The sequence below is a fragment of the Procambarus clarkii genome, chromosome 87, assembly GCF_040958095.1.
Source record: "Procambarus clarkii isolate CNS0578487 chromosome 87, FALCON_Pclarkii_2.0, whole genome shotgun sequence".
Classification (NCBI taxonomy): domain Eukaryota; kingdom Metazoa; phylum Arthropoda; class Malacostraca; order Decapoda; family Cambaridae; genus Procambarus; species Procambarus clarkii.
Window position 1 is genome coordinate 3907196 of NC_091236.1, and position 22760 is coordinate 3929955.

Genomic DNA, 22760 nt, shown 5'->3' on the forward strand with positions numbered 1-22760 from the left:
TGGTAGACTAAGCCTTGGCTTTCGTGTACTAAGGGAGGTGGCAGCTTGAAGCCAATATTCCGGCATCATCATTATTATTTATTTTGCTATCACTCACTTGTCTTAACGTAACTTTTCATTTGCCAGTGATTATTCTTATTATTTTGTTTGTTGACTTGTCTGTTATATTTTATGCTCAATTTTATTCATGTCTTGTTTTTCTAACGTAATTAAAATTTCATTGTTAAATTTACTTGTGTTTTGTGTATCTTCCCATTACCTTACCACAGACGAAAGTTCCAGCTTTTTCTCTTTTTTTTTCTTTAATGTGACGAGGCCCTGCCCCTAGCTTTTGAAACAGCCGAACAACAACGCTTTACCGTCACAATAGTTTAACGAGTAAACTTGCTTGCTATTGCAAGGGGTGCTTGAATTTACAGCGATTGATATCCGTCAAAGCTAAATCATATTAAGACACACATGGGACGTGTAACTAACTGATAATCAGCACTTGCAGGTGTACAGTGCAAGTGTATTACACTGTTCCATGTTGAGGTTGTGAATATCAAATGTGTTGTGTGTGCGTGTTAACCAAGGAGTGCAAGGTGCTCAGGCGAGGCCTGGGATGTGTGGCTGTTATGAACCAGGTATTTACCAGATTCTCACTAATGGTAATGTATACAGAATTATAAATATATTCATCCCACCTCAGTTTGATATTGAGAAATTAACTATATGTAAAGAAAAATATAACATGTTATACTATTTCCTCTTGATGACGTGCATTCATTTGTTTTTGTATTCTCTTACTGTATTATTGTAAGAAAAGTAGACGGTTGTATGGATTGTACAGATTGCCCCATATTAACCCTTAAACTGAGCAAATCATACATAAACGACTGAATTAACTGTCACGGAATGGCGCAAATCATATATATGATTTGTCTTTAAAATAGTATTTGATTTAAAATAGTCCTGCACATACATAGAGCTCACATTTGCTTCCTCAGGCCACCAGTAACCATCCCCCAGCTTGAAAAAATCCTGAGTCCCTCACTTTCCTTCAAGGGCCTTAGTAAGAAAATGACCACCATTGCTTGGCAACATCACCATCCAGTGTCTGAACGTTTACGGCTGCTATAAAGGAGACAGTAAACTTTTAGCAACAGCAAATGAGTGATTACCATGTATATATTTGAGGCAAAATGTGTGCTATATGCAATTTTAAGATTTAGGCTTATAATATACATGTATATATATATACAGTACAGTACATATATTATTATGAATAAGTATGTGGGTGTTTGTATATCTATACTCGTATATCCATACACTTATATTTTCAAAGTTATACATGATAGACAGTACCTTTGACAACAAATGCAACTTGTTAGCATGAAAAAACTAAATAGAAACAATGCAAATAAATCAACAAAGTTATAAAATAAATAAATAAATGTTTATTCAGGTAAGGTACATACATACAAGAGATTTTACAAAAATTGATAGATTTATAAATAGAGCAAGTACATACAATGTCTGAAGCCACTATTACGCAAAGCATTTCAGGCAGGAAAAACATTAAAGACTAAAACTTAATACTAATTAAGTTTAAAGTATAAAATGTGTTGAGAACAAGTAAAAATAAAAATAAAAAAGGGGAGGGGGAAGATGGCACCGCATAGTTATTGCTATGCGGTGCCTCAACTCATCTCAACTACACATATACAATATCTTCAGGTTACTACAGCTAAACCACAAGAGCTTCACACTTTATTTAGATTCTTGTGCTTCCTGAATGACAATTAACAATGTTATAAGAAAAATTATTTTTCCATAAATTTTTTTTCTTGAGCACACTGAGGGATGTACACACACTATTAACAGTTAGTAGTTTAAGGGTTAAACAGGTGATCTGGTAATTTGGTAATAACAAATTCTGCTTTCAGACAACACTTAGCTCCCTTGTTTAACTCCCTTAACATGCTAAACATAATCTTACTCCACAAATTTTCTTGTGTCAATTACATTTACAAAACCCTGTTCTTAAACGCAAATCCTGCTCTGAAACTCTCCCTGGACAGATGTAATAGGACCCATTATCACCACACCAGAAATAAATATCTCTTTGATATCCCCAGAGTCAAACTTAATCTGTGTAAACACTATGCAAATAAAGGGACCCAGTCTATGGAACTCACTCCCTAATGAATTGAAAAGCTGTCCAACTTTTGCGTCATTCAAAAACAAAACTAAAAAGTACCTAATCTCATCTGCATAGTTTTTTTTACCTTGTTGCTTTAAAATTGCACTGTATCTATTGCTACCCAATCTCCCTAGCTTTATGTACCCAATCCAAACATCTTTACCATTGTGATCATTGCTGTCTTCTTATATGTGCTATCAATCTGCTGTATGGTGTCTGTTAATCTTGTTTAAATTACCAATCAAGTTGTCAATGTAATCAACCAGAGCTTTAATATACTTACTATTCTCTCTCATCTCATTTTTTTCTTGCAATGTATCTTATCATTTTATTAATTCTGCTAGAATTTACCTACTTAAAATTATCTGTTAGATTAAGGACCTGCCCGAAACGCTGCGCGTACTAGTGGCTTTACAAGATTGTAAATACTATGCCATGTATTCTCTCTGACCCAATGTACCTTCTTGTATATAAATAAATAAATAAATAAATAAATAAATAGATCTACAGGAATGTTGGATGAGCGCCAATATTACCAACTAGGCATCGTCATTCAGCGATATTCATTTTTTAAGATGCATATTATTTTATGTAATTTTTCCAGAATGAACAAGAGATTACATACTTTTGTGTAAACGTGTTTGTGAGTACTTATCTTGGTGTGCAAGTGGATATGTTAAGAGGTTTTGACCACCATAGTTGATGACTGTGGTCTTGGTCAGCCGAGCGAACAGCACGCTGGACTTGTGATCCTGTGGTCCTGGGTTCGATCCCAGGCGCCGGCGAGAAACAATGGGCAGAGTTTCTTTCACCATATGCCCCTGTTACCTAGCAGTAAAATAGGTACCTGGGTGTTAGTCAGCTGTCACAGGCTGCTTCCTGGAGGTGGAGGCCTGGTCGAGGACCGGGCCGCAGGGACACTAAAAGGCCCCGAAATCATCAAGATAACCTCAAGATTGGTCGGTGGAACAAGTCAGTCTGAGGGAGGAGCTTTCAGATGCAGAGTGGAGTTCATGGTTGACTGCAGTGTGTTTCAGTTAAGTTGTATTTTGTTTATTGGTTGTGTTTATCGCACCAAAGTCCGGGGTCCCTATAACCAAAATGGGGAAGCCCTAGGATATCCAAGCGGGCAACCAACCTAGCGTGTTGCAGGAACAAAAACCAGGCATGCAACCCGGACGCTGCCTGAACCCGAACCTCAGTGACAATAGAATGGGTAAACTGGAACACAAGTAGAAGCACGTCTCATGAGACTCGGGGTCAAAGGCGTTGTTGACCCAACAGGCAGAATGACGGAGGCAAAACAGGTGACTGTCACCCGGAGACAAGGGCACAGAACAACCTTCAAACTCGCACAAGGCGAGGTGGAACTCACAGGATACAACCATCAGTCAAACGAGCCCCAACGGGGGTTTCCAGGGGCCCGTAGGAGTGTCTTCTACAGGAAGCCCAGGCAAGATACTGCTAGCAGGTTAAACCCAAACGCTAACAAACAGGAATGAGCTATTAACTGGACCCCTATGATGTGTACAAGCACAGAAGCCTAGAGGAGGGCCACCAATATACCCTATGTGGATGAATAGCCAAATAAGGCAGACCCCCTTCCTGGCAACAAAAATAAAATAAAAAACCCGCAAAAGTACAACGCCACCAGAAGGAACAGGAACATGGCCACCACATAGCTAAGCAAGCAGCGCAGCACCTTACACCCCAACCAGCATCATCACCACTTCCTACCCAAGGTCAAACAAAGGCCACTAAACCCCAGCTGGCCCCAAGGGCGGGGTAAATGCCGAGAAGCAAGAACCCCTACGGAAGTGGAGTCCTGAAGGCTCTATGGAAGATAACCCTAGAACCCAATGGTAGTACTTACAGGGTGCTGAGGGAAGGTAGCCCCTAAGCGCATGCAGCCCCAGTACACTGTAGTTCCTCCTGGCTACCGCATCACAAAGAGCAGGAAACACCACAAAGGCATAAAATCCAAGAAGAAATCGAAGCCAGAGTTGATGACCTCCCCAGAGCACATCAGTCTACGAACTGAGGTGCAAGTAGCCGGTGCAGGGCGTCTGGAGCATCTCCCTCCCCTTCACAGGGAGTACAGGGCTGCACGGACAAGCGGCGCGGCGGTGGTGTATGACGCTTGCTTGTTTCTTTAGGTTTTGGGGAGTTCTGCCTCTGTTCGGTCTACGGTTGCAATTTCTTATCAAGTGGGGTCTGTTTAGTTACGTCTACTTTTCTGGGTGCCTAACCCCAGTCGATGGCAGACATGGAATGTGCAAAAACACATGGGGGTTTCCATAGGCCATTGCTTCCTGTGCCTCTCTGAGGGGGGCCAGGTTCTGGCTCGTGGTCCCTGGTAGGCTGAACTCCTTTGACTGATGCCCCAGACTAATGTGGCGTACATCAGTCCAAAAGCTCCAGGAAGCCACAGAGGCTCCCCACAGAAAAGTACTGTACTTTATTTCTTATTCTTAACACAGTATTTTAATAAATATGGTAATTTTTTTTTATTTATAATAGAAGTACTGTATAGGCATAATTGGCCAATTATGAGTGAGAAGACAACGGTATCTTCATACCGTTCATGCCATACCTTCAGAGGTATGGCAAAGTGAAAAATACTCTACACTACTGATGGAATATACTTATTGTGTGTACACATTCTTGGAGGGACCCCTTATGAAGGCTCCATGTTACTAGCAGCCTGGATAGCTCCACCCCCTTCAAGCCACATCAGGCCCTTGTGAGTCACTGTAAGCTTCTTGGGACCACAGGCCAAAACCTGGCACCACCTCTAGAGGTGCAGGGAGCCTGAGGATACTACATCACTCAGACCAAGAAACAATCACCAGAAAAGTAGAGCAAGTTTAAGAAAACAAAGAAAATAAGACCCAAAAATGATCTAGTCAGTTGCTAGGCAGTTCATCTGTTGATATCAGCTGTGTGTCAGTCATTAAAATTGGAATGATGTGTAAAGTTACTTCTTGCACTCCTCCTTCCACTAGTGCTCTTTGAGTCTCAGATTTTAGTTAAGTGATGGCCATCTTGCGGTGGCTCATTTGCTTGAGTACTAAATTTATTTTAGTATTTGCTTCAGGTACCTGTTTCTATGCATCACTGCTTGTGTGGACTAACTGTTCACCTCAAGCTACATATATCTAGTTACTTCCGTAGGTGTTCACTGAAGTTGATTCTGCCCAGCCAGTGTTACCTTCTCAGGTGAGAAGTATTTACCTGAATTTACATGAGGGCCGCTAACACTAGTGACCTCGAGAAGGACAGGAAGCCGGTGGGCTTGCAGTAGGCTCCCCATTGCCAGAAGGTATGTCAATCGCCCGAGAAAGGTGCCTAGTCCTGAGCCATGCACAGGTCTTTGATGCCTCTGCAAGGCTATGAGGATGGGAGCAGTAAGGGTTTTCTTTCTTTATGGCACACTGCTTATGCCCTTCTCAGTCTCCTATGCCCTTAGGCTGCATTTGTCATTCTGTGGGAGAGGCTCTTGTACCTGGTGTTTCCTGCTTGATCTATCCTTTGAGACCTGTCAGAACCCTAACAGTTTTTGGTAAGGTTTACTATGGACAGGCCCCATATTGCACTCACTGTTTTTGAAGGATGCATGTTAGGAATTAAGGTAATTTGTTGGATTAAGTACTACATAGGTTAGGTACATAATGTTTCAAGCAGATTCTCTTCTGTTTTATAAGCATTGTAAATAGTAAGTCATGTAACCTATACCGGGTGACATCATTGTTTGCGAGTGTTGTAATAAACTCTGTGTGGAACACGCTTTCGTTTCTCTTTCTACTAAATTATAGCAGTGGCGACAAGGATTAACACCTGATGCAGAGAGCCTGGGTACAAGACGAGTAGTGGAGCATCATAAAGAGAGCAGAGAGTCATGTGGACGGAGGGCAGAATTTAGACAACAGTGAGTTGTGGTCAACACCGGAGCCATGGTTGCAAAACCCCTCACCACAATGGAGACATTTGATGCTACCAAGATCTCATTGGACCTGTGGCTGAGCCTGCTGGAAGCAAACTTCCAGTACCATGGGATTATGGAGAACGTAAACAAGAAAGCAGTACTCTTAGTTTCACCGGGTACAGCAGTATAGCATGTCCTGGGTAATGTGTGTGTGCACCAGAGCTACCCCACACGAAGACCTATGAACACCTAATTACCAGTACTTAAACGTCATTATACAGTGAAACCTTCATATCACAGGAGTTTGATGGATTTCCAGACGAGGACAATAAAGCAGCAGGAATCCTTACAGGATTTCTATGCGGTATTGAATGCATTGCCCATCAACTGCAACTTTTGGAGCAGTTTGACTACTGGGTGAAGCACCAGTTGTTCATGGCAGTAGAAAATTAGATATTTTTCCCTAGCCTGGTGACAGAAAACTTTGATTTACAACCGATGACTTCATGGACAGTGCTAGAGAAGATTTTGAACCCAGAAAGGCTCTCGAAGGTAAGAAATCTACTACCCAATAAATTATTGTCGTACAGGGCCAGATAAGATGTCAACACTGTGGGTACAATCACAAAAGTGGCAACTACAAGTTTAAGTACTACATATGCAACTTTTGTGACAAGGAAGGGCACTTGAGGAAAGTGTGCAGAGAATACTTGAACAAAAATAGCAAGGCCTTTGAGAGGATACAACCTGGGAATGCAGGAAGAAATGGAACAAATACTGTAGTCAAGAGAGAAGAAGGTAAACTGTCCGAAGAAGCTGCCGGTGAAGACTATAGCAGACTACAGTACAGTATATTCGGTGAAAGGAAAGGCATGTTCTGTGATGTCACAAGTGGTGAATTTTGTAATTAATGGGAAGTTAGTTCCTTTGGAACTGGACACTGATGCTGCAGTGTCAACATTGTATATATATTGGGCAGATACCTTGCAATTAAATGTTAAACCCCCTGGGAAATCATTAAGTGCATACAATAATGTACCGATTAAGGTCTATGGCAAGGCGTCAGCAAAGGTAGGCTATAATAGGAAAGAAATTGTCCAGGATTTTTATGTAATGAATTCACATAAACCTAGCCTATGTGGTAAGGATCTCATGGATAAGGTGGGAATTTTCTTGGCTGGCCTGGATGAATCATCTATAGTAAAAAAATTAATAGTGCCAAATATATGTTGGGAAAAATATTCAGTGGATGCAGGCAAGCCAATTAATGGCATGGTGGCAAAAATTTACCTGACAAGTGAGGTTTCACCTAAATTCTTCAAAGCAAGAACAATTCCATTCCATTACAAGCAACTGGCCGAATCAGCCCTGGAAAGGCATGCAGCAGAAGGCATTTTATAGTCAATTACACATAGTGAGTGGGCAGCCCCAATTGTACCAGTGTTGAAGGCAGACCTGAAATCTATGAGAATCTCTGCAAATTTTAAAGAATTAAATAACCGAATCTATTGTGAAAAATACCCATTACCCTAGATAGACGAGTTGTTGTCAGTGGTGTGCAAGGGGACAATTTTTTCAAAGATTGGCTTGCAAGATGCCTATTTGCAAATTTCTGTAGATGAGGAGAGCTATAAATTGTTAGTGATTAATACTCATAAGGGGGTACAGTACTTTTAATATTTTTAAGTATAAAAGATTTCCTTTTGGACTCTCGTCTCTAGTAATTTTTCAGTGATTCAGTAAACTCCTAATCGTTGATTGTCACCTTGTCAACCCACAGGTGTGATCCACCGTCTTGCATGGAATGTTGCCTTCGCCAAATGCATTTGTGATTTAACAGTGTGTCTATACAGTATATAACAACAAGACTCAAGGACTTTAGAAAAGTATGCAGTGACATTGAAATTCTTACATTCCAATGCTGAATCAACTTCTGTGTAGATGTAAGTTAACGTCTCCATGGTGTAGTGGTAAGACACTCGCCTGGCGTTCCGCAAGCGCTGTGTCATGGGTTCGTATCCTGGCCGGGGAGGATTTACTGGGCGTAAATCCTTAACTGTAGCCTCTGTTTAACTCAACAGTAAAATGTGTACTTGGTTGTAACAACGATTCTTCGCGGCGGGGATCGTATTCCAGGGACCTGCCCGAAACGCTACACGTACTAGTGGCTGTACAAGAATGTAACAACTCTTGTATATATCTCAAAAAACGTGAGGATGAGTTGTGGATGCCGGGTGGAAGTGTATAAACTGAACGCTGAAACTGTTTATAAATTTGTTTTAAAATTCAGTCTTGAGGGTGGAATAAATAAAAACATAAGACTTGCTCCATAAGCAAAGTACAGTAGACTACTTTAAATATTAAGCAATTCAACAAATATTTGTCCTCATTATTACCCAACAATATTTGCTTGTTTTTAAAACCATCACTAGCTTGTAAGAAATAAAATTATATGGAAAGGATGAGGTTAAATTAAAAAAAATAAAAGCCCATGGACTAAGAAAACTGTAGCCATCTGTGCATTGTTGCACCAATGCATAATGAAATGCACAACCATCAATAAAAGAAAGTGCTAGCTTGTAGTGCAACCTTTTTAGCAATGGGTTTAGGTAGCCTTAAATTCCCAGCCATTAAATGCAGTATGGTTAAAATGTACGAGACAGACAACACCAATTCCTCCGGGAAGTAGAGTTCCATAACTAATATCACATTAAAACCATTATATTGATCACAAATAATCAGAGAGACATGAAATAAAAGTACTTAAATTATCAAGAATTCACATTCCAATATCTTAGGCATCTTTTATCCAAGGCTGGAGTACAATACATAGTTGTGTTATGCAGAGAGAATGAACAATGATAGTGTGATGGGAATGTACTAGAGAAGAATACAGGTAAACAGAGGAAGGACTTAAGAGGTGCTGCTCCTCCCATAGTGGTGTGTAATTGTAAATGGTGTCCTGGATATACACACAAATGTGACCCAAATCTTTTGCTTGTATCAATCATTATATAAAAAAGAAAAAATATTGTCAGTAAACACTCATTTTGAAAACTTTGATATAAATGAATTAAATAGCTAAAGGACCTATTGTAATTGCTTAAATATATACAGCATTAATACCCGAGTTAAGTAAGACCGAGTCACATTTTCTCACATGTTGCTAGAATTAACATCTACTGTATAGAATATAATTTGTCAAGTACAGTACATTACTATATAATGTAACTTGCATATGATAATGAAAACAATCAGTGTTGGGTGAGAGACTACTATATTATAAGAGAAATTTTGGTGCACACTCATACCCCTGTTAAGCAGGTTAATCTTGGCTGTAAAATGTATCAATGTGTACCAAAAAAAATTTCTTATAAACTACAGCATATCATTGGTTATAAACCACAGCACACTATTTTTTTAAATGTATAATTTTCAGGTTAATGTTTTTCAGTTAGCTAACATTAACTATACAAGTTCATTAGTGCCCCAACTGTTTTTAATAATCCGGCTTCAGTTCTCAATATGACAATCAGATGAAATGAAAGTGTTTGTACTCACCAGTTTGCTTGAAAGATCCAGCACCTCTACGGCCATAATAGTATCCCACATAGTAGAATCTATATCCTCCTGCATATGACCATCGATTAGGGGTTCCAAAACTTGCAACAGAGCCTCCATAGCTACCTCGGGAGCCTACAAAACCACCACCGCCACTTCTACGTCCACCACTACTACTCCGTCCACCACTACTACTCCGTCCACCACCACTACTCCGTCCACCGCCACCTCCACGCCCTCCTTTTGCTTCAGCTTCGGTTGTCAGGTACAACAATAACACTGAAAAAAATAATTGTTCATTTTCCACTGGCTTGTAAACACTATGCAGCAGAGCACCAAATATAAGGAAAAATGGAAAATCTGAAAACCGCTAACCAAAATAGTGAACTGTACTACATAAAGTGGAACACTTTTTGTGATACAAAACCAATCATCCAAAACCCATAACTTACCATGCTGAATCAACCTTAAATAAATGTTGCTCACATTCACCCAATGTTAAATTAATGTTATCAACATAGACCAATATCAATTTAATGCAAGATGTCAGTATTTAGCTAGATTTTTTCACTACTACTCATACCCAGTATTAAACATAATGAAACGCCTCTTTCTAGGAGTCCCCCTTTGGTGTTTTCAAGTTACCCAAGTGGTTGGCCCCAAGCCTACCCATCTTGGGGCTAACAGGTTTAGGTTCTTTCAGTGTGAAGTGTTTACCAGGAACCACAATCTGGTCCTCCCAATAGAGGCAAGGGAGTCAGGGAATACTAGATCAGGCCAAGAGGAAAAACTACTAAGGAGGTAGTATGCCCCAAAACAAGGAACTGTATGGAAAACATTGGTAACCCTGACAAACTATAAACACACTCATTGTCTAAACCCAAGTGCCAGTTAGTTACACTTGCCTAACACCAGATAACACTGGACCTCTGATGGTGGACCTCAGCCGAGAACCACCAACAGAAATGTACTGCACAAAAGTGAACCTTCAAGAACTACTAAAACATGGGATAGGCAGGAATGGAGAACCATCAACAGGACTCTGAAGAAAGCCATTTCATTACACACACAATGTTGGATTTCTGGGAGGGCTCCCTTTGGTGGCTTCCCAAGTTAACTTGCCAAGGAGAACAAAGAAAGGGTTTACTGTGATAAGCAGGGAGCTATAGCAAGGAACCCTTAAGGGAAACTGCACTACCCCAGCATACATACTAAGCCCACATAGGATTATGCCTCAACGGTAGGAGCGAGTGCTCCCCAAAAATACAAAGCCGGTGTCCTCAACGTTTATATTTGTCGAGCCCTTGCCCACTACTAAAGGGAGCAACATGAGTTGGGAGTTTGAGAGATTAACTGTTATTGGTTAACATTGGATATAGTAATGAAGAGATAAACACTATTATAAGACAACACTTGGACCGGTGGTACAATCCCAAAACAAGAACAGAAACTGCAATACTGTACCTCCAATAAAATTATATTACAAATCAACCATGCATACTTAACATAAAGAAGAATAATGAAAAATAATCCATAAAGGAGTGAAAACCACAACTCCTAAGCAAAACGAACCTAATCATATAATGTACAATAAAACAAAGACGACTACCTACCTCATTAAAAACAGCCGGAAGCCAACAGACAACCCTTTACAGCAGTTGAACGTGATATATATGTAGACCTACCCCCCCACGAAGGATGTAGCCTTCAATCTAAGTACTAAGTACCAATCTAAGTATGATGTCGACCAACCTCATGAGGCGTTGACAAAAATGCTGAAAAATAATACTTGCATAATATTTGCATGTGCTAGAGCCCACATGTGGAAAAAGCATACTAGATCTTGTGCTAGCAACAGAAGAGCGTATGATTGATCAAATTCTTCCGAGGGAAGAGCTTACCCCCTCATGTGATAACTATATTTTAAGATAAACTTCAAATACAGAAACCCATATAAGGGTCAAAGATTATGAATTTCTAGATTACCAGCAAGGTGACTATCAAGGAATGAAAGGAACTGCAAACCATCTCTTGGCAGGCGCTGATGGGCAAACATGGCAAAATTTCAAGATCATCACTGAACTCGGTCAAAAAATATGTGCCAAAAAGAATAAAGACAAGAAAGAGAACTCATTGGATGACAGGTTGTACAACCAAGAGGAACCTCTGGAGAACGTATAAAATCACGATGGACATCAGTGATTATGAGTTATACAAAAGGGCACTAAACTTGGCCACTCAGAAAGTCAGATCAGCAAATATAAACTATGAAAGAAAAATTGGCCAAAACAAAGAAATATCCAAAATCATTCTATACCTATATAAGAGGTAAAACCAAAGCACTAACAAGGGGCAGTCCACCTAGATTGTTAAGTGAAAATTTTATCCCTATTTTCAAAAAATATAGAAAGAGCTTGGCAGAAAATTACCGGCCGATCAGCTTGACATCACTTGTTTGTAAGCTCATGGAGAGTATTCTCAGGTAGAGAATCATTCACAATCTTTCGGTGAACAGCCTGGTACAATCAACACATGGATTTGTTAAAAATAGATCCTGCCTTACAAACGTGCTCACACTTTTGGAAACAGTAACCAGCTACTTAAACAAGGGCCTTCCGGTGGATGTAGTATATACAGATTTGGCTAAAGCAAAAGATACCACATGAAAGATGTGGTACCTTATTTGATAAGGCACTGTATCACATGAAAGGCAAGGAAATTACAGGCCCCATGGAATAAATGGTAAAATATTAGAATGGATAAAACAATGGTTGAAAGAAAAAAGCTTGTGCTAAATGGAAACAAATCTAAATGGAGAAATGTGATAACTGGGGTGCCACAGGGGTCCATTTTGGGACCTACACTTTTTGACATATACAGTACATAGACGAGAATTTTACAAACCACAACATCAAATCTGCAGACGACACAAAGATGTATGGTAAAGTGGGAAGTCATGATATTGAAGATTTACAAAGAGATCTACATCAACTCCTCCATAAATGGTCAGAAGATTGGTAAATGCTTTTTAATATCGACAAATGCAAAACCTTGCAAGAGGGGCATAACAACCCACACCACAACTACTAAATTAATAGCATTACATTAAAGCAGACTAATGAAGAAAAGGACTTTGGAGTCAAAATCCACCACTCATTGAAAGTTGCACAACAGGTGGGTGCAGCAGTCAGAAAAGCTAACCAAACTCTTGGGAAAATCAAGTGTACTTTTGATTATAAGGAAAAGGTAATGGTTTAACTATATAAATTTCTGGTGCACCCCCCCTTTGGATTACTGTATCCAGGCATGGCGAATCTCATTTCCAGAAGAACATAACTGCTCTGGAGAAGGTGCAACACCGGACAACAAAAGTCATTCCAGAGCCAAGTCATCTCTCATATCAGTAACGCTTTAAGTCCACAGGGCTATCAATATTGCAAACCAGGCATGACAAGGTGGATCTCATTGAAAATTAAAATACTGAACTAGTTAGAGGATGTTGAACCGGATATTTTCTTTAGAAGGTCAGATGTAACAAACAAAAGAGCAAGGGTTTCAAACTCAAGAGGCCACAATGTAAGACTGAGAACGGGAGATGCGTTTTCACCCATGGAACCACCTATCCGCCGAAGCCGTAACTGCCAAAAGTATCTCGAGTTTCAAAATACTGTACGGTATACCTAGAATAGATCAAGACAAATGGGAGGAGGGGGAGCTTCAACACGTCACCGGCTTCCTGTCCTTATCAAGACCACTAAGGTTAGTGGCCCTCAGCTAAAAAATAAGGTAAACCAGGTTATCTTGAGATTATCTTGATATGATTTCGGAGCTTAGCGTCCCCTCAGCCCAGTCCTCAACCAGGCCTCCTTTTTGTTACACACCCCCAGGAAGCAGCCCATAGCAGCTATCTGACTCCCAGGTACCTATTAACTGCTAGGTAACAGGAGCATCAGGGTGAAAAAACTGCCCATTTGTTTCCGCCTCCACCAGGGATCGAACTCGGAACCTCAGGACTGCGAATCCGAAGCACTGTCCACTCAGCTGTCAAACCCTTGTTAATAAATAAAAATAGGTAAATAAAACTATTGTCCTATGGAGTTGATTTAACTTCGACACGTTCTCTTAAATAAATCGTAAATGGTTTGTGGCTATTTATGCAGGACATATATATATATACATTCTTCTTGTTAAAATCATCAATTAAAATAGCAACAATTTTAACACCGGAGTGCAACAACTGGATGACTGTGTACAGAAAGCTGATACGACAGCACTCTCCAGGTAACAATATATTTTGGATAAGTCGCTCCACAACATTGTCGCTTGGACAGTCTACTTCCCATGTCACCTGCCACATATTTACTTCTGATTTCATTATGAAATGAGGTTATTTCAGAGTAAAAATAGTTTTTTTTTTATAGCTGGGGAAGGTCCCCGGCTACCACTGCCCGGCTGCCACTACCACTATGATGACCCTCGACACTGGTGGAGTGGCACTGCCCGAGGGCACTATGACCCTCAACACTGGTGGAGTGGCACTGCCCGAGGGCACTATGATGACCCTCGACACTGGTGGAGTGGCACTGCCCGAGGGCACTATGACCCTCGACACTGGTGGAGTGGCACTGCCCGAGGGCACTGTGATGACCCTCGACACTGGTGGAGTGGCACTGCCCGAGGGCACTGTGATGACCCTCGACACTGGTGGAGTGGCACTGCCCGAGGGCACTGTGATGACCCTCGACACTGGTGGAGTGGCACTGCCCGAGGGCACTGTGATGACCCTCGACACTGGTGGAGTGGCACTGCCCGAGGGCACTGTGATGACCCTCGACACTGGTGGAGTGGCACTGCCCGAGGGCACTATGATGACCCTCGACACTGGTGGAGTGGCACTGCCCGAGGGCACTATGATGACCCTCGACACTGGTGGAGTGGCACTGCCCGTGGGCACTATGACCCTCGACACTGGTGGAGTGGCACTGCCCATGGGCACTATGATGACCCTCGACACTGGTGGAGTGGCACTGCCCGAGGGCACTATGATGACCCTCGACACTGGTGGAGTGGCACTGCCCGAGGGCACTCACCACCAGTACTGCCTGACTCTAGGGGACCTAGCGAAGCTTTCTACACTTCCTGTCCAACAATGGTGCCAATATAACAATAGATATAGGCATATAACAATAGATACAGGCATATAACAATAGATGTAGGCATATAACAATAGATACAGGCATATAACAATAGATACAGGCATATAACAATAGATATAGGCATATAACAATAGATATAGGCATATAACAATAGATATAGGCATTTAACAATAGATATAGGCATATAACAATAGATATAGGCATATAACAATAGATATAGGCATATAACAATAGATATAGGCATATAACAATAGATATAGGCATTTAACAATAGATATAGGCATATAACAATAGATATAGGCATTTAACAATAGATATAGGCATTTAACAATAGATATAGGCATTTAACAATAGATATAGGCATATAACAATAGATATAGGCATATAACAATAGATATAGGCATTTAACAATAGATATAGGCATTTAACAATAGATATAGGCATTTAACAATAGATATAGGCATTTAACAATAGATATAGGCATATACTCTAGTTCATCTACTTCTACGTCAATGCCTTACCTGAAGCAAAAGAACAATTAGCGAGGCTTTAGTACTGCATCAAACATAGCAAGAAGAACAATGGTCAGGAAAGACGGTCCTGCTGAGGAATTTGACTCATGGTGGTATCCAAAGTTTACCGCTTTACTTGTTGAAAAAACAAACTGGTAAGAGCAACACGTGTATTCACCTGCGAGTAACGCCAAGGATACTGTGTAGCCTGGGACCTTCATTGTGTTGAGAGGAAGCAAGAAGATGGTGTTGTTGAGGTCCAGTGGATGAGGGCGGAGCGAGCGCGAGATACACCCTTCCTCTCCGGCCTTCCCAGGCACACTGGCAGCTCTTGCGCGCCAATTTTCACCCACCCACCTGTTGAATAATTCATTACTTTGTAATCCTATTCTGATTTATAAAATCATTCAGGAAGCAGTAATGGGTCAGATAAAAATGTTCATGTTAGTTTTATACGCTTGTAAAGCATAATGCGCATACAGAGCTTCAGGAAAGTCCATATAAGGTAATACATGGAACTGGCGTGCCTAGCTACATTGATTGTCTGTAATTTGTAATGATTGCCGATTCGTTTCAGTACATGTATGCACTTACACTTATACTGGCCACAATGTATACACCTTCGCCTGCATACACTCACCTTATAGTATATATCTATACATATACATATGCTTGCGAAGGTTGAGTTACAACTCTTGGGTCCCAGCAATATATATGAACATAAATAATAATAATGAACAAATCCACAAGGGCCATGATGAGGATTCGAACCTACGTCCGAGAAGATCCCACACGCGCCTTAATCGACTGTGCCACGACATAGTAAAAAGATTTGTAACCGGGAGTGCTACTTAATTGTCTCACACGGATCATGCAGTCTCTCCGAGACAAACCTCTGTACTCACCAAGTTATACTCACCTAGTTGTGCTTGCGGTGATTGAGCTCTGGCTCTTTGGTCCCGCCTCTCAACTGTCAATCAACTGGTGTACAGATTCCTGAGCCTATTGGGTTCTATCAAATCTACATTTGAAACTGTATGGAATCTGCCTCCACCACATCACTGCCTAATGCATTCCATTTGTTAACTATTCTGACACTGAAAAAAATTATTTCTAATGTCTGTGGCTCATCCAGGTACTAAGTTTCCACCTGTGACCTCTTGTTCGTGATCTACCGACGAACTGTTATGTGTAGTGAGCTAAGGGCGAAGAGGTAGCACAGCTTGTTGGCAGAGCCCGGGTGTATGAGGGAATTGTGTCAAGCCCTGCCAGCCTCTCGGAGAGACTGCAGGATCTGTGCGAGACAAGTAGCACTCCCGGTTGCAAATCTTTTTACCATGGCGTGGTACAGTCGATTAAGGCGCGTCTGAGATCCTCTCGGACGTAGGTTCGAACCCTCATCACGGCCCTTATACGGACTTGTATATTATACTTATACTCAAAGGACTTATACTTACTCAAAATATAAACCATCGGCCATTGTCAAGACAACTGCTCTTCCAGCTGCGCCCGTGGGGCGGTGTAGGGAACCATCAGTGTATATGATTTGAGAGAGAATGCTCTGTGGACAGGGCATCAATATGGCTTAAGGCGTTGAACTTTGCCTCAAAACGAAGTTTGGGATAATCTCTACTTTGCTTCTTGGGTGGAAAGGGAGGGATTAAAATTGGAATCTCCTACGGTGTAATCTCCCACGGTGCAGGAAAGTGCCGTTGTTGCCTTTCTTGGTACAAATGATAAATCCGATACATTCTGAGTTCAGTTCCAGTTTTAATTATCCATTAGGAACAGTGTTAACCTTCAATAAAGATATTTTGGAAGGCTTCTGTGCAAGGGTTAGGATGAGTTAGCCTAAGCGTTTTTATACCAATTTGACAGTTAATTTCAGTAACACGATCAACAACGCTAGGAATATTAAGTTCCTTTCTCATGTTAAGTATCTTTGTGGGGGCACCCAGGGAGGGAGTGTATCCTCAAGGCTTCGTTCTGCAATTTTTCAAGCCCTCCAAGCTTTCTTTCAGGCATCAAAGCAAGCAGAGGTGCAACATAATCCACTAAATATGTAAGGTACATCATTCTGACATTGGCACCAACAGCCTTGAGAGCTCTGAGCCTCTCAGAGCTCTATCTTACTGACGATAAAGTCTGAGTACAACAGGACCATACGTGGCACCTCAAGACCAAGGTATTTAAGTTGACCAATCCCCACACACTATAAATTAATGAAGGGACGACGACGTTTCGGTCCGTCCTGGACCATTCTCAAGTCGATTGTGATGAGGGAAGTTGTTGTCGTTATAGATTCAGCTACTCGGAACAAGTTCCAAGTAGCACGGGCTATGGTGAGCCTGTAACTTACTTGGCACAAGAGCGGGGCAAGAAGCACGGGCTATGGTGAGCCCGTAGTGGACTTACCTGGCACAGGAGCGGTAGGATGAGGAAATTGATGAAGATTAAGCCACCCAAAAGGTGGCACGGGCATGAATAGCCCATAAGTGGTGGCCCTTTTGAGCCATTACCAGTATCAAGAGCTGATACTGGAGATCTGTGGAGGTGCGACTGTACCCTGCGTGACGGGAGATGTCTCCCGTGGCAAGAGGAAAGGAGATGAAGGCAATGAATAGGCAAGAGAGAGGCGAGGAGCAAGGCAAAAAGGTACGCAAGGTAAGGTGTAAGTTCATGCAGAAAGCTGTATGAACCTTGCGCGTTCATGCAACTTTCTCACATGTACATAAATATATATAGGGGTACCACCTCTGGTGCAATTGTAGGGCCCTGCCATAGTACATATGTGGCCTTTGACATAACATGTGTTCTGTTTTCCTTGAGTGGGTACCTTATCATTTCTGCATTTCTTCCGTTACCTTTATAATGTTCATGTCCTAGGTTTGGGTTGTGTGAGATAGCTCTGTATTTATTTATTTATTTATGCATATACAAGAATGTACATAAGGAATGCGAGGATACAAATATGGGAATTACAGTCTTGTAAAGCCACTAGCACGCGAAGCGTTTCGGGCAGGTCCTTAATCTAAGAAAATATTAAGGAGGTAAATACTTGCAAAATTTATAGACAAAAAAATGATAACAGTTACATGAAATGAAAAAAAGAATACTAGAGAAAATTGTAGGTACAGTATATTAAAGCACATAGGTAGCTAAGATTGATTGCAATGACAGCTTGAATGGTAGTTGACAAAAATGGGTAGTCACAATACAGCATATGGCTAGCACATAAAAGAAGACAGCAATGAACACAATGATAAGGTTTGATATTACATAAAAATTAGGAGATTGCTAGGGTTTGAATGTATATTTATTTTATGACTACTTTATATGAAAAAAAATGTATGTGTGTGTGTGTGTGTGTATGTATATATATATTGTGACGGGAAAGTGTAGAAGTGTAGGTGTTCGGCAGTCCTCCTAATGGTTGGTGTCAATGTCAACATTTAAGAAACATTTAAGAAAATCTAATTTAAGAAAATCACACTTAAGAAAAAAAAAAAAAAAAAAAAAAAAGATAGACTGCTTGGCTGTTGTCTGTGGTAAAGTATGGGAAGACACGCAAAACACATAGTATGAACAATGAAACTTTAATTAACTTTAAAAATTATGAACAAAGAGAATCCCTTGGCTATGTACAGTGCAAACAAACAAGTCAAAATATATAACAAAAATTAAGAACAAGGGTAACGTTACTCTACAAATAAAATAAAGACAAAAGAATGAATAAACAGGTGCTGAGAATATAGCGCTAGCTGAGAACATCCACCAATAAACAGAGCGTATATCAGTAGGTTGTTTACAGCTTGAGAGCACAGAATATTCTAACTTCAATGACTGGTTCAGGCCCAGACATCGGCTAGGTAGAGAGCGCTGAGGTGCAGTGGTGCAGACGTCGATTCACCAATCAGAAGCTGGAAAGCTTCTGGAAATGGTAGTTTGGTGATCAGCGACGAGGGAGGGGGGAGGTGGAGAGCGAGTGTGATGATACGTTTGCCCCTGGCAAAACGTGTTTGACTCAATATTTACTACACTTGCTTGTAGTATTTAGATGTTTTTAGATGTACTGAAGTAGCTTGATGGTAGGAAAGAGCAGGCCTAATCTCTCTTGAAGGAGATTATCGTAACTCCTTTGTAACTATATATATATCGTAACTATATATATATATAACTATATTGTAACTATAACTTCGTAACTATATATATATATATATATATATATATATATATATATATATATATATATATATATATATATATATATATATATATATATATGCAAACAAGCCTGAATGGTCCCCAGGACTATATGCGACTGAAAACTCAAGGCATACACTTCATTTATGCCTCACTTCTGGGGTGTGAGTTTTCAGTCATATATATATATATATATATATATATATATATATATATATATATATATATATATATATATATATATATATATATATATAAAGTATGTATATATATATATATATATATATATATATATATATATATAAAGTATGTATATATATATATATATATATATATATATATATATATATATATATATATATAAAGTATGTATATATATATATACAAATATATATATATATATATATATATATATATATATATATATATATATATATATATATATATATATATATATATATATATATTATTAAATATGACCGAAGTAAGATTAATAATTCTAACACGAATTTTCTCAATCTTTCGTACATTTCTTTTCACTGTTGGTGGTAATTCAAAAATCAATTCTCCAAAATTCATTTTTATTTCTAGTCTGACGCGACACTTGAGCGCGTTTCGTAAAACTTATTACATTTTCAAAGACTTTAGTTTAAACATACACAACTGAATAGAACTTACCCATCTCCGATTTGTTTATATCTACATTTGAGTGAGGTGGATGGGGTGAGGTGGTATTTAATAAGGTATTAATTTCATCAACACAAGACAGAACACAAAACAATGGGTATTGAATAGAAGTGATTGTAGAAAGCCTACTGGTCCATATTTCTTGATGCTTCTATATTGGAGTCCCCAGGACCCCAGGACAGTATAGTCCCCAGGACTATATGCGACTGAAAACTCACACCCCAGAAGTGACTCGAACCCATACTGCCAGGAACAACGCAACTGGTATGTACAGGGACGCCTTAATCCGCTTGACCATCACGACCGGACAAAAGGAAGTGATAGCCGAGGCTATTTGAACCACTCCCCCGCCGGCACTCGGATGGTAATCTTGGGCATAGCATTTTATCAAATCACCTCATTCTTTGGGGCAACACGTGAGGAACACAAATGCAAACAAGCCTGAATGGTCCCCAGGACTATATGCGACTGAAAACTCACACCCCAGAAGTGACTCGAACCCATACTGCCAGGAACAACGCAACTGGTATGTACAGGGACGCCTTAATCCTCTTGACCAACACGACCGGACAAAAGGAAGTGATAGCCGATCGGGGCTATTTGAACCACTCCCCCGCCGGCACTCGGATGGTAATCTTGGGCATAGCATTTTATCAAATCACCTCATTCTTTGGGGCAACACGTGAGGAACACAAATGCAAACAAGCCTGAATGGTCCCCAGGACTATATGCGACTGAAAACTCACACCCCAGAAGTGACTCGAACCCATACTGCCAGGAGCAACGCAACTGGTATGTACAGGGATGCCTTAATCCGCTTGACCATCACGACTGGACAAAAGGAAGTGATAGCCGAGGCTAATATGAACCACTCCCCCGCCGGCACTCGGATGGTAATCTTGGGCATAGCATTTTATCAAATCACCTCATTCTTTGGGGCAACACGTGAGGAACACAAATGCAAACAAGCCTGAATGGTCCCCAGGACTATATGCGACTGAAAACTCACACCCCAGAAGTGACTCGAACCCATACTGCCAGGAGCAACGCAACTGGTATGTACAGGGACGCCTTAATCCGCTTGACCATCACGACCGGACAAAAGGAAGTGATAGCCGAGGCTATTTGAACCACTCCCCCACCGGCACTCGGATGGTAATCTTGGGCATAGCATTTTATCAAATCACCTCATTCTTTGCGGCAACACGTGAGGAACACAAATGCAAACAAGCCTGAATGGTCCCCAGGACTATATGCGACTGAAAACTCACACCCCAGAAGTGACTCGAACCCATACTGCCAGGAGCAACGCAACTGGTATGTACAGGGACGCCTTAATCCGCTTGACCATCACGACCGGACAAAAGGAAGTGATAGCCGAGGCTATTTGAACCACTCCCCCGCCGGCACTCGGATGGTAATCTTGGGCATAGCATTTTATCAAATCACCTCATTCTTTGGGGCAACACGTGAGGAACACAAATGCAAACAAGCCTGAATGGTCCCCAGGACTATATGCGACTGAAAACTCACACCCCAGAAGTGACTCGAACCCATACTGCCAGGAACAACGCAACTGGTATGTACAGGGACGCCTTAATCCGCTTGACCATCACGACCGGACAAAAGGAAGTGATAGCCGAGGCTATTTGAACCACTCCCCCGCCGGCACTCGGATGGTAATCTTGGGCATAGCATTTTATCAAATCACCTCATTCTTTGGGGCAACACGTGAGGAACACAAATGCAAACAAGCCTGAATGGTCCCCAGGACTATATGCGACTGAAAACTCACACCCCAGAAGTGACTCGAACCCATACTGCCAGGAACAACGCAACTGGTATGTACAGGGACGCCTTAATCCGCTTGACCATCACGACCGGACAAAAGGAAGTGATAGCCGAGGCTATTTGAACCACTCCCCCGCCTGCACTCGGATGGTAATCTTGGGCATAGCATTTTATCAAATCACCTCATTCTTTGGGGCAACACGTGAGGAATACAAATGCAAACAAGCCTGAATGGTCCCCAGGACTATATGCGACTGAAAACTCACACCCCAGAAGTGACTCGAACCCATACTGCCAGGAGCAACGCAACTGGTATGTACAGGGACGCCTTAATCCTCTTGACCAACACGACCGGACAAAAGGAAGTGATAGCCGATCGAGGCTATTTGAACCACTCCCCCGCCGGCACTCGGATGGTAATCTTGGGCATAGCATTTTATCAAATCACCTCATTCTTTGGGGCAATACGTGAGGAACACAAATGCAAACAAGCCTGAATGGTCCCCAGGACTATATGCGACTGAAAACTCACACCCCAGAAGTGACTCGAACCCATACTGCCAGGAGCAACGCAACTGGTATGTACAGGGATGCCTTAATCCGCTTGACCATCACGACCGGACAAAAGGAAGTGATAGCCGAGGCTAATATGAACCACTCCCCCACCGGCACTCGGATGGTAATCTTGGGCATAGCATTTTATCAAATCACCTCATTCTTTGGGGCAACACGTGAGGAAC

At 41.1% G+C, this 22760-nt stretch overlaps 1 protein-coding gene across 3 annotated transcripts in view; it reads right to left on the reverse strand.

The window, feature by feature from the left end:
• Positions 1-22760, reverse strand: part of LOC123747077 (uncharacterized) — a 155008-nt gene that overhangs the window by 114545 nt on the left and 17703 nt on the right. For 2 of the 3 annotated variants that reach the window (XR_011225605.1, XM_069317269.1), the window contains exons 3-4: positions 15518-15696; positions 9672-9950 (exon numbers count right to left, since the gene is read on the reverse strand). Coding sequence is in view for 2 of the 3 variants with exons in the window: in XM_069317269.1 (XP_069173370.1) it covers positions 9672-9950; positions 15518-15560 (322 nt within the window). In the remaining variant the exon portion in view is untranslated. The remainder of the gene's footprint in view (positions 1-9671; positions 9951-15517; positions 15697-22760) is intronic. The other variant, XM_069317270.1, reaches the window with a different exon arrangement.